At 42.0% G+C, this 13844-nt stretch overlaps 1 protein-coding gene across 1 annotated transcript in view; it reads left to right on the plus strand.

The window, feature by feature from the left end:
- The first annotated feature begins 11980 nt into the window (after window positions 1–11980).
- LOC137132056 (contactin-associated protein-like 4) overlaps window positions 11981–13844 on the plus strand; it is a 101560-nt gene continuing 99696 nt past the window's right edge. The window contains exon 1 of the mRNA XM_067514098.1: window positions 11981–12516. Coding sequence (XP_067370199.1) covers window positions 12432–12516 — 85 coding nt within the window. The 5' untranslated portion in view covers window positions 11981–12431. The remainder of the gene's footprint in view (window positions 12517–13844) is intronic.

Consider the following 13844-nt stretch of genomic DNA (forward strand, 5'->3'; position numbering starts at 1 on the left):
ATCAGCGGTTTCATTAAATCTGATCATCTGTCATCCGATATACCGCAAAGGGGCAATGAAGGGAACATCAAAACACGAGTTTCCTGTCAGCTGAAATAATAACAGAACTTCCAATTGCCACAGTAAAATCAACACCTTGGAAGAGAAAACAGATCTATGAGGTATCTCCCCTTCTTTTGTCCAGGAAAACAGCTTTTATGTTAATGCTCGAGAAAATTTGAAACGCCTGACCTCTGAATTGACAAATGTTCTGTTTGAGGTGTGTTTACTCTCTATGTCACTCACAAGGTTTGTGTGGTGGATCAGCTTATTATTAGATGAAAGATGGAGCTTCTATAAGTACTATGACTAAAGGAGAGGAAAAGGCAGGGAAGGAAAAAATGTGAGATTTCTGAGAAGGAGCCTTATTTTACCCGGGGATTGGAACCTGCAGCGGTTGTTAAGGCCTTAAAAGTAAAGAGTTTTGAGGATTACGGGAAAGCAACATTATTAAAACGGCCAAAAATAGGCACATTATTACATTTATTATTTCTATTGGTCAAGCAGGATACGTTACAGCGGGCTGCTTCTATTTAGCTACGTACTTGTAGCCTGTCACTAGGCCTGACTCTCTGAAGCTCTTGGTTCTTCCATGCCAACAGGAAATATTAAGATTCATAGTAGTTCAGGTTCCTCATTTCATTTGAACTGTACTAAAAACCGTGGGAAAGTTCTCATGCACCAGTGGAAACTCCAGTTGAGCATCTACTTATTAAGTGAGGGGCCCTGCTGGCTCAGTGGCTTGATTTTTTTTTAATATTACCATAAAAATCATGTAAAACAAACTTGCATCACCGCGTTGTGTCGATTGAAAGGCATCGTGTACAAGTGTTTTCATGCACGTCATACACCATCAATCTGTGATGCCCCCGTGGGTAATGCTATCAATTGGAGACTCTAACCCACTTGTTTGTTCTAACAGAGTAGAGAAAGAAAAAAACGGTAAGGAACCATTATGTAGTCCTCACTCAGAAGCAACGTGCCTGGTAATAATCAAGGACTTAGCACAGGTTAACACTTCCCCATATGAAATGGCAATAAACAGAGTATGACCTCTTCCAATGTAGGACACCGGTGCTGAGATAACTCCTTCTCCTACAATGACACTGAATGCAAGCAGTGAGGGTATTGTAATGAAGAATAGTTTGAAATAAACACTTCTAATATGAATTTCTGTCTCGACAGCAGCTATAACTCTTCTCTCCTTTTCCAGGTCTTGTTCCGGCTGAGAGATCCTGTGTGTCACGACTGCCGGACCGGTGATGCTTGCGGGTCATTACGGCTTGCTGGCCTCTTGGCGGGAAGTGCTGGCCCTAATATCACGCTCCACAGCTCTCTCAATACACCGCAGCATTCTGGAGAACTTCAACCTCCTCCTCAATGCTCAAACAGCGCCCGCAAAACTTATGTGCCTCTCCTGCTCGCTCACTAAAGATAAGTTGTGGTAAGTGAAACGGATGTGAAATTTGAAGCTTGGCCTGTAGGTTTTGCAGTAACAGACATGCTGTCGAGCTTAAGGCCAAAAGTGTCTGATCTAGTCTTCTTCCTCTGTTACCTGGGTGTCTTTAAACATGCTGCTTGAAGAGCAATCTATGTGGAGAAACAACTGCCACGCTCCAGCTCCTCTTGGTCGGTCCCTTCAGCAATCATGCTAAGGCTAATTGAACACAATTATAATTACAGCAGAATGTTTTAGCCTGTTTCAATTTAGCACAGTCCATTTCCTGCCTCGGATCGATCTGCTCTTTTCCTCCCAGAGGCACTGATGACTGTCCGAAAATGGCAAGTAGCTCACAAAGCCCACGTAAACACTGCTTCATCACCCTTCTCTTCACCCCTCTAACCCTTTCTGAGTGGCCATCAGTGAGCCATCCGTCACTCATGAATTGAGACATCACTCGAATACAGAGGTATTTTCTTTAGGCAGAAATGGGATTTCACCGTAAATTTTTGGATTGGAACGTTTGGAGTGATGGGAGAATGGTGCCGTATGTCAGGTAGGTAGCTTCAACTTCACATGTTCAACATGTTTTTCCTTTGGCATGAAGGAAAATGTAACTTCTATTAAAGCTACACTTTGGTGATTCCAGTTGTTAAAGATTAATTAAGGTTAAGGAATTAAGGTTAATTCCAAAGGTTTGAATATAAGGAGATTTTCTGCAGGTAAATGGTTGCAATTCTTTTCTGGTGCCATAGAAACAACGTGCACACAGTTACAACAGGAGTTTGAAGCATTAAAATATGTAATTAATACCAACTAAATGGAAAGAACACTGTAACACAGCAGGCATCTGTAAAAACCTTAAAAGGGCTCAATCCCAATTTGGGGAAGATTTTCTTATCGGACAGAGTTTGCTTGTGACGATAGTGGAAGATGACGACATTCAACCTGCAGAGATGTGCTGACAGACCGAGAATCAAACTTAATTCTGTTTCTGTTAACATCAGGAGGTTTGTCCTTCTCATCCTAAACAGTGGGCTTAATTTAAAGTAATGAATCCTGAATGCACAATAAAAGAAATCAGAAATGAGTAAAGCTCAGGAGAAGCTGGCATTTTGCAGGCAGATAAGCAAATGAGATTAAGAAAGGTGTTGTTTGTAAACCTGTGATATGTGAATATTTGGAGTCTGAGCCAGAGGAAGCATGAATACTGATATCATTTTTATAGACTGTTGTTTTCTGTTCCTTCTGTTTCTGACCTTGCTTTATAAATCTGGTATCAACAGTAACACCTTGAGGCTATCTTTGTTTTGTTACAAGGGTGACACGGCACAAACTGACAAAACCTTCGCAGACCAGAGTGTTTTATGGTTACTCAGTGCCAGAATGCACTTGGATTGGATTGGGCATCAGCAAAGTATCCATCCTTCCACCCAGTGCCTGCTGGGGTAAGGCCTCCAGCTCCGTGTGACGCCGAACAGGAGCACGAAGTAGTTTGGAAAATGAATGAATAATACAACTAAGGCATGTCGAGGATCTTCCAGGAGCCTCAATGTGTACAATGGAGACACAAACTAGTTTTCCAGCCAAATGACCTGACTAAAGTCCTGAGAATCCGGCAGCAGATGTCGCGAATACAAAATGGAGGAAAAGTGCATTGATCCCTTGGCTGGCTCCATTTGGCTTGCAAAACCAAGAAGAGCATGTGGAATAAAATGGGGACACTAGCTTGTAGAGTGGCCAGATAGGCACTAACCAGTAGCACTTAAGTTACGCCCATATCAACTGGGGCAGAATAAGAGCACACTGGAAAAACGGAACATTTTTAATTAGAATCTACATATTAAGATAAATGTATTTATGCAGAGTGTTGTTTAGAGCACACAAGCTCTTTGTATTACACCCGGGAGCAGTCCAGCCCTAACACTTTACTATTTGCCCCAGAACAACACTGATCAGCATGGTCATCACTATCAGCTCTGATACAGTTTGACATTTTATCATCTCACATTAGCTGAACTCCCCCATAAAGCACACTGGGGTAAAATAATCTTACATTTCTATCAATCTTCCGATACTGGATGTACATAATTGGCTGATATCGGATGTTAAAATCCACTGGGTGTGGGAAATGTACATAAGCACAAATTATACAACGCATAAACTCGAGATACAGTAAGAGCGATAGTTAAAGTCAACGCATCCCTGGTGTATCTGGATTCTCAGACCGAAACCTGCAAGTGCAAAGTGCATTTATAGCCACTGCCTGGAGAGTTTAGCTTCCTTTATTGGCCAGATAACCAGTTGTAAACAAATGCATATTATGCAGTTGTTTGATGTAGTTGTTGCAATATTGATATGTTCATAGATACCGAACGCTATTTACTTCTTCCTGAACTTACTTCTTTTTTCTGCCCCAAATGTGTGAAAGTAAATGGAACCAAGAGGAAAATGGACCAGCGTACAAACTGGTCCATCAATTCTTTTCAGCCAAATGGAACTGCAGGTTTAAAAAATGGCATTAAAGGAAGTGAACCTGCCGACTCTGATTGGCCTTTAGGAGGCACTAGCTTTATCTGCAAGTATCCCTGTACCTCTGGGATTCCATTACTTGTTTGGTAGCTGTTCAGTAGTCATTTTAGATATTTATGTGCCCAGAATTAACTTGGAATTCTAAGTTTTTGTTATTTTAAAATATAGTATTTCTTATTAGTCACTTAACTTCCCCGTTCTGTCATTTCAATAAAGTATTAAATAATTTAACAATACTTTTATTATGTATATTTATTCTGTCACGTTTCTGAAGTTGACTTGTGCAGCAGTGTCTTTTTCATTAAATTAAAATAAAATGTTCAGTAATTCTTGGCTGCAGTCCATAAGGCCACAATTATTAAAATCAGCTGATTTCATTCCAATCATCCTTCGCATTGCTTTTATTCACTTTTGGTTAGTTCACAGTTTCACCTATGCAATGCAATATCATCTATGTATTATACATTACTTTAACCATTCTGACTTCTGCCCACTTGCCAGCTGATTTCATTCACTTTTACAGTGAGCTCAGTATGAAGATATATTCTCCCTTTTTTTTTTTCCAAACTAGTTGAGCCACAATGTTTCCATGAACACTCCATTCAGGTACAAGCGTCCCTTGTTGGGAATCATTTGTGTACAGCAATGTCATGCTGAAATGCTCCTCACTTTGATAAAAAAAAAAAGTTAGCTCTTGTCACTTAAAACAGCACCTCTCTACGTGTCGCATCAAATGAAATGATATCACAAAGCAAGCTGAGAAAAAGAGAAGCTGAAAAGGAAAAGTCTACATTACTAATGTGAAGTACAAACTAGCAGCCTGATGTCTGGTGGGGAGTTGGCATTATGATAGAAAACTAAATGCTTCTGAGACTGCATGAGGTAGCCAGTGTGCGTGCATCTGTTTACTTATTAATCCAAGAAGATATATTATTATCAAAGTGATGTGGATGTCTGGGTTAATGGTAAATGATTGTCAGAATCTGCTGAGAATGCTTTGCACCATATGCTAAGTAAAAGCCTAACGGTGGCCAAAAGATCCCAACACTAAAAATCCCAACAAACCTTTTCTGACACTGCAACTTAATTCCACAATTATAAAAGTACAGACACTTCGTAAAGTGGATGCTGCTACAAGAGGTTACGGCTCAAGGTTAGTTTTATTGTCTCCCGTAGGAAACATTGTCTTGGATTAATGGCCCTTTCTGTATGAAAGTAAAACCCTTCAGCACCATAGAAATACAAAAACAAAAACACACACACACACATCCTATAAACTTCTCACTTTCAGCATGCTCATCACGCCATCAGTGGAAGAATATCCCTGCCTTTCCATGTAGTCCAGGTGATGCACATTAATGGATTAGGGTGATAAAGGAACAAATGAGTGTTTACTTCCAGAGATGTACACACACGAGAGGAGTCAGAAATGATCCTGCTGGCCTGCTTATAATAGAACACGGGACTATGGTTACAGTTTTAATCTGGACTTATTATTCATATGTCTATATACAGTACAGTCTAATGTCGCAGGATCAATATGTCAATGCCACAAATACAGTAATTATGTTGCCTCATGGAGCATCCAGCTTGCTGTTTAGGCCCCGCTACTCTCAGTTTCATTGTTTTGGTTCACCGTCATTGCTCTCATTAGCAAACTTTCAGGTGGAGTAGATAAAGGCCCACAGTACTGTCCTGAACCTGCTCAGCATCAAACAGACAAATGATTAGTGGATAATCGCGAGACTAATATAACTAGCAGCGGGAGTCAGACATATTTTTTTCTTCAGTAATTGGTTGAACTTTAACTCTGGTAGACAAAATTTCAAATTAATGCAAATGTTGCCCAAGGTCTGCTGCTCGTGTAAATACACACCGACCTACACATAAAACCTTTCTCTCTCTCTCTGTCTACAGCCAAGGCATCAAAATGTCATTCAAAGTGGATACTTGTGGTTGGATGGTGACAAGGAGAAAGAAGGTTGTCAGACCTGCTGGTCATCAGATACCCTGCTGACATCATGAGCTGGCCAAACAAGACATCAAGATGAGGAAGCTCCTTACAATAAACAGAAGATTTCACCCCCAATCCAGGATCCTGAGACTGTACATTAACCAGATGGAAAGAGGCCAAGGACTGAGTGTCAGAGCCACAATTCAGGATGAAAAAACAAAGCTCCATGAATAGATCTGGAAGATGAAGTGATGACAAGCTTAATGGATACCTCAGCCAGCCGAAACCTTAGGAGGAAGAGAAGAAAGAGCAGGATCGCTCATGGAAGCACGAACTCCTTAGAAGATATGGTATGATACTGAAAACTTCTACTAGTGGCTGGAAAAAGCTGGACTAAAAGACAGCACAGAAGAAAGACAGTACTCTAAGTACAAGATTAGCAGAGGCTCTGGTCTACCATATCAGGCAGGACTCCTAGTGCAAGCTCTGGAAGAACAACCCTGCACACATAATAGTGAGTGGAAGCAAGTGCTAGCAGGCAAGAGAAACAAGGAACATCCTAACCACGTGGTTGGCATAGTGTACAGAAGCACCTGTTGTGTTTACAGACTGGACAAACTGGTAATGGTCAACTAACTGGACATATTAGTGGTGGACAAACTGAAAAAGAAGGCCCTAGGGGGGCCTAGGGCTGTGACCTAGGGCTGTGGGGGCTGTGACCTCCAAAGTGGGAGGGTTGTTCTAGCAGTTTCCAGGATCAACATCTGAGATCCCTGTCAAGAAGAGTGCAGTCCTAAGACCAGCCAACATACTGCACAAGACCATTGAGTTCCTGGGCCTCCAAAGGGATGAATGAGGGATTTTATATAGTGTTTCTGATTATTGGGATTCCCTCAAGTGATCAAACGTCCGTTAACAGGAATTTAAGTTATAGTAGAGGGTAAAAATACAGTCTGCACTTGCTTTTTTTCACATCCCTGTAACACTGTGTAGCCGTAACGATAAGCCTATCGGTTTATTAAGTTCGGAATAAATCGAGTTTATGGATCCTTTTCAGTTCAAGGACGACTGTTAGAGTGTCTTTTTAAGTAGCAATGGGTTTGATTCTTCCTTTCTTTCACTGGGGCTTATCAGTAAGCCAGGAAACATCTTCTTTGGCTTTATACTTTTTGAGGTTAACTTTCCCCTGAGGACAGATTTGTCTCTGACAGTGTTGACATGACTGAAACATCACCTACATTACAGAAACCTATACAAATGAGTTCGCTTGGACAGATCTGGTATGAACCCAGCCCCTGCTTAGCGTCTCTGCACGCTCGAGTCAAGCGGCAGCCTGGGTCTCTCTGTCACCGAGACTAAGCTCTGCACACTGTGGAGCATAAAACAGTGGATGGTTTCAAAACTGGGCTAAAATGTTTTGCATATCGCTGCTTAGTTTCTCAGGTAACTGTACTGGTTGTGATACATTTTCGTTTTTGTCTTTTTGGACTTTGAATTCTTATTTTATTTTTTAAAAATGCATCTTTAATTGAAATTCAAGCAGAACATATTATGATAAAGCTTAGTAAGTAACAATATGAAGTTAACAGTGAGGTTTATTTCCATGCTAACAGTTTAAAAACGTCTCTGAGAGCAAACAGCTGGCAGCCCACTGAGATTAAATAATGTACTTTCACAATGTGTGAGAAATTACTTTTCTCACACCTCCGCTTCAGGATGATTTTCACATGCTGTGCGATTGTTTCATTGGGTCTTTCTGATATGGCAACAATCACCATGAGGACAAATAATAGTACATTTCATAATAAAATTATAATAAAAATAGCATCAATACAGTTTTCACATGGCTCAAAGCTGGTAAATGAAGAGCAATGAAGACACAGAGAGGTGGGACAGAGCATTAAGCCTGATGATAAGTAACTGCTTTGTTTCATTCAATTTTCTGATATTAAACTTTATTTAAAACACATTTTTATTATTATAGTAGGGTGTTTTTTGTGAAGCCTGCACTCTGTTGTCCAGTGTTTTGTTTTGTGACCACCTCCATGTGACTCCATTGCAGATAAAGGTGTAGTCCTAGATGCCAGGGAGATTGTGGATACTTATTGAAAGCCAAACAGGTGATGACGGAAAAGCAGACGAGCTTTTTCCTGCTGTTTGGTATTTCATACCTGTCTTAATTAAGTTTTATACTACTGTTGCAAACAGCACTTTATGAACGCAGCTCGATGTGTCGCCGTGCTGTGATCGCACCGCTGGCATTCACAGCAGTGCATTAGGACATCAGTAGTAGTAAATGTAAATAAATATTATGACGGTATAAACTTTATGAAATGAAATTCATGCATGTGCTTTGCCGTGGCTCTGCTATTTGCTACTGCACAGTAAATGGAACAGTTCCTCGTAAGTTAGAACGAACTGGCTTGTAGTGGCAGGCACCTGTAGGGGTTTGTGACCATCCAGCCATTATCTTAACCGCATAACCTGTTCAGGGTTGTGGAACCTGTCCCTGCTGTCATTGGGCGAGAGGCAGAGTGCACCCTGCACAGGTAACCAGTCCACTTCAGGGAGATACAGAGAATCATACACAGACACACACACACATTTACACCTACAGGCAATTTACATTTACCAATTAACTTAACATGCATGTCTCTGGACTATGGCAGGAACCTGGAGCACATGGAAGAAACACATGCCAGCATGGGGAGAACATGCAAACGCCACACAGGAAGGCTGCTCCTGGCGAGCAGATTCGAACCGAGGACCTTCTAGCTGTGAAGTGTCTTCGCTGACCACTTCACCATCAAAGTGTAATACCTTAATTACTCCACATTCACTGGCCTGCTGCTCCAAGCCAGTTTAAATGAGTCAAGAAGTGTTTGAGTTCAAACACATCTAGTTGAAAATAACCTTTGACCTGAAATACTAACAAGCCACTTTTTTTGTTTCATATAAAGCCCAGTGCTAAAGCCAATATGCAGTGTTCTCTACTCATCTTTTTTTTTTTTTGACCTTATTGTTGTATTTTTAACCTACTGTGTCCCCAACGGTGGATGTGGACATCTTCCTCTTTTCTTCTATATACAGAAAGCACATATTGCCATTACATACTCCACTGATTCCTCAATGTGCTGCTAGTTGGTGGTGCACTGAGAGGTAACTCTGTGTGTGTGTGTGTGTGTGTGTGTGTGTGTGTGTAAACCCCTGTCGCTCCCACACTCAGACCTCCCTGTGGGTTGATATTACCTGCTGCCTCTCACTGCAGTGCTGCTTGTCATGTATCACTTCAGAGTCATTGTTCTTCACCGTCCCTCCTTCGCTGCCTATGAACATGTACCTCCTGTCACTTCTGCTGCCAGTTGCCATTCCTTACTCTGCGTGCTTTGTTGAATACGATCATACAGCCGCTTCATCAGTGCTGGCAGTACACTGCATCAGTGGGGAAATGAACCAGGAGTCATGCAGCTCATTCTGGCTCAGTGCTTAAGTCTTGTTGGTGTTCGTTTTGATGGGTACAGTAGAGCCGAAAAATGGAGCTGTGCAGAGTGGATTTAGACCAGAATAAGCCTTTTTGCACCTGTATAATTATGCACATGCAAATTCTATGTAAATCTCGTTGCTTTGCCCACATTGTACTTGTTTCTCTGGGTGAGGTGTGACTGTGATGCATTGCCTAGTGCTTCAAAATGTAAATGTGCCCATATTACTGCAACAAATCCCTTTCGGTGTTGCAAAGAGTTTGTTCCCTCAGAAAGGTGCTGGTCACACACGCTCTGGCTTCTGCAGGTATGTTAGGCTATTTATTCCACTTTGCTGCCACAATACATTTGTAGTTCTGGTTGATGTAGTGGCACTGCACTGTGTTGCCCATGCCTTTATGATTAAGTTATGTTACATAGCAAATAACAGAGAACATGTTGAGTACAGGATGCTAACCATCGATTCCCGTAGGCATACTGACAGCGTTTATATTGTCAATGCGAATTTTTCATACACTTTGCCATTTTTGCCCATTAATCTAGACTCAGTAATTTAGAATGACAACATGAAAAAAGATTTTGTAGACATTTCTGTAAATTCACCAGTAGAAAATGTGTAAACTAAAAAAAAAAAAAAAAGACTTATTTGCACAAGTATTCAGATCTACTCTCTGTGGTCAGGCCCACCCCATTTGGTTAAAATACTCTGAGATGTGTCTAGAACTTGATCACTTCCACCTGTGACAAATTCAAATGATTGAACATAGTTTAGACACACACACACGGTCACACACATGCGTCTGTTTATTTCAGGTCCCACAATTCACAGACCATGTGGGGACAAAAAGCAAGACATGAAGACCGAGCAGCTCTCTCTAGAACTGTGTCATTAAATTTGTGGTGGGACCCAGATCAGGACAATGGTATAAAACCATTTGTAAAGCTTTGAGATTCGCAGTAGCACAATTGCTCTGATAATTATGTAAAGGAACACATTTTAAAACCATCTCGACTTTGGCATTCAACCTATAACAAGGTAAGTAATTTTTGGGCGGGGGGTGTGACCTGTAAAATATACTTTCGTCTGTAGGTTTTTTTAAGATCGAAGGGAGTTTTTTGGACACTTCTGTGGTGGTGGACTTATCATTAGAAATAAAGTGCACGCTTTTGCTGTGAAGCAGCAAAATGTAGTTGTTGGTGTCACACTTGTGCAGTGTCTTTTGAAATTATCCCCCAGCCCAATTCATATAATTTGAGAAGTGCTCTTTTGATGCTCCATGTGCAAACAGCATATCATATTAGACTTGTCATGTAAGGTGGAAAATCCATCCCTTTGTTTTGTGTCATCCTCTGTAGAGAGCCTCTTCAAAGAGAGACTGCGCTGGCAGCCAGCGACATATGACCTTGATAAGAAGCGGCGTGCAAGGATCAAAGGTTGTGTGGGTGAACACTAGCAGAGCTCAGCGATGACCTTCAGGGAACAAGGAGTGCCACTGCTGTGTGTTCCCGGTTTGAAGGTCAGTGGTATACTTTTATTTTTTTATTGAAATATTTGTGGATGGCTAACGTGTGTGTGTATGTTGGACACCGGGAGCTGATGGATGGACATCTTATTTTGAAATTCAGGCACTCACTTTTTGAATTCATGTTGCAAACGTATGTACATGCAGCTTGTACTCTGTGCCACACAACGTAATTGATGTCAAAAAGACTGATGAGGTGCATCCGACTAAAATCTTCATTAATCTCGGGTCTCAATACATGTTCAGACTTGTTGAGTGTGAGAGGGACTCAGAGGTGACAGTTTCCTTGGTTGCCAAAAGGTGTCTTTATCTGGCTAATGTGCAGTAGAGCTGTGAGGCCTCTGGGTCAAATGCAGCCCGCGCTCTCTGTCCTTCAAACAGACTCTCGTTTCCCTCTGCATTTTCTCTCATATTCATTTTATTAATAGCATTTGCAGGAGTGTCCCTCTAGAAATCCAGAGTACAGTATGGGGCCCAATCATGTTACGGGCTTTTCAAAAGAAAAACGACCTTTTGAGAGCGTAAATACAGTGTACTTGTACTGCTGACCTCTAACTGAGATCAGGCCAGTTTTCGGTGAGGCTTTACAAATGTTCATGAATACGTTTGTTTTCTTTTGTTAAAGCATTGTAGTGTATGCACAGTGTGTGTTTGGAAAAAAAAAGACATTTAGGTGCTCGATAAAACACTGTGTCCTGTTTTTGTGAAACGCCTCCCAAGCAGTGGTCCATTAAAGTTCTCTGCACCAACGTACTAGCTTGTTCATGGCTGTTTGACCTTTATGGAGCCGAATGATGAACTGTTACGCAGCAGTTTCAAACCAATAGTCTGTTTTCACATTTATCTGGTGACCGTGGACTTAAATATTTAGCATGTGTGCCTACAGCCAAGATATTGTGAATTACTGCAACGCAACCCATGGACTCATCCAGGGATGGATCACGTACCCATGAGGAAAACGACCATAAAGACACACAACCTGGACATATAGACTGAAGACCGGCGCACAGGCTTGGGCTTGGTGAGCGGTCCCTTTCCTCTGTACCATGTACTGCTTTTAGGTTGCGTTCTGACTTAAACATCCTGTCATAGCGCCGTATGAAACTATAGCAGTAGTGGGACTCCCCCCCCCTCAACTCTGAGCGAAGGAGGCGGTGCGCTGGACTCGGACCTGCGGCAGCCCCCCAAACGCCCTCCCTCTTCATTCCCACCCGCTCCATCTCTACATTCCATCACTGTAACTGAGGGCAGGCGGTGTGACAGCAGCCTCCTCCACTCCACCGGGCACCGACCGGCCCCGCCACACTGTGGCAACCGGGCTACTGCAGCGCAGCGCACCGGAGCGGAGCTGGAGCAGAGAAGCGAACAGGAGAGGAGAGGAGAAAAGGAGGGGGAGGAAGGACGGACTGCCTCCTTTCCGACAGGCAGAATTATACTCTGCAGCATCCCGTCGCTTCAACATGCCTCTGGGGAGTAAAAGACTCGCTGGGATTATTGCGCTGCTCGGATCTCTGCTGCTCGGCTCCTGTGGGACAGGTGGAGAAGGTGAGCGATCCGTGCGCTTCTAGGAAACACACAGGGCTGTTGAGTGCGTTGTTTAGTTGAAGAGGGCTCCCATGGTTTCCAGTTGCACTGTCAACTCAGCTGTGAGGTTTTGGACTAACTGTGACTAACATACTGAACGTTTCGTTAAGTGATGACACCTGCTCGTTTCGGAAAACAAAACTGCTTAATAAGACACTAATGGAAAAATAATTCTTTATCTTAACATGGAAGAAGGAAATCGAATTAACAAATAAAGACAGATATTCACAGAAAATTCCACAATAACTCTAAAAGAGGACGTGAAGTCAAATAGGGCTGCGACTATTGCGATTAAGTCCAAAAGATAAAAATAAAAGCTTCAATTTCCAAGATGACACCTACAAATGTTTTAGGTCAGAACAATTCCGTTTGGAGCCACATAAAGAACAAAAGCAGCCTCATGTTGGAGAAGCTGAAATTTTACTTGGATAATTTTCCAAACAGTTAAACAACTAACAAACTATCCCTGAAAAGAAAAACCAGCCTTTTCAATCATTTGTTCTCCCAGTGTCGTTGCCATAAAACAGGGAATTCCAATTTTCGGATCTGAGCTGCGACCTGTTTCTCCAGGGGTGGGTGGGTGGGGGGTGTATTGTATAGCTTTTGCTGCTTAAGTCACTAAAATCACAGAATAAACATTTGGCTGGGTCTCATCCGACCACCGCGGGGGCTTGTTGTTGAAGGGGAGCGCACGTCCCCCGGAGATTTACGGCTGTCAAGTTTTAAGAGAGAGCGAATCCCTCAAGTTAGGCTCTTATTTTAGCTTTTCCATCATTTGATGTTTTCTCATGAGGGTAAGGGAGGGTGGGGGGAGAGATTGAGGTCTATCCACAGAGAGCTCCAGTTTCACATTGGAAAAATGGTTCAGAAAAAAACATCCTAAAAAGTGGGCTCTGGGGAATAAGATTGAAGAGTTTGTGAAAAAAAAAAAAGTCACTTGTGTAATAGAGGAGAGATGATTTTTACAGTTTTTACTACTGACGCTGAAAGAGCAGCCTCCAACACGACATTCCTGGGCTGATGACAAAAAGATCAGTTGTAAGCCTGTTCGTTCACGATATTATACACAGAGTGGAGCGATTCAATTTGTGAAATCAATGGTTGAATGGACGGATGGATGCTGCTGCTGCTGCTGCTGCTGCTGCTGGATGATGCAGGCTATAGATCAGGATGAATGCATTCTTAGGCATAGTGGGTGTTTTTTTTTCCTTTTTTTTTTCTTTTTTTCTTTTAGCTGTATTGACTTCTTTAGAAAGAAAACAGTTGTTTACTTTAATGATGAATTGATG

Source organism: Channa argus, chromosome 8, assembly GCF_033026475.1.
Source record: "Channa argus isolate prfri chromosome 8, Channa argus male v1.0, whole genome shotgun sequence".
NCBI classification, from domain to species: domain Eukaryota; kingdom Metazoa; phylum Chordata; class Actinopteri; order Anabantiformes; family Channidae; genus Channa; species Channa argus.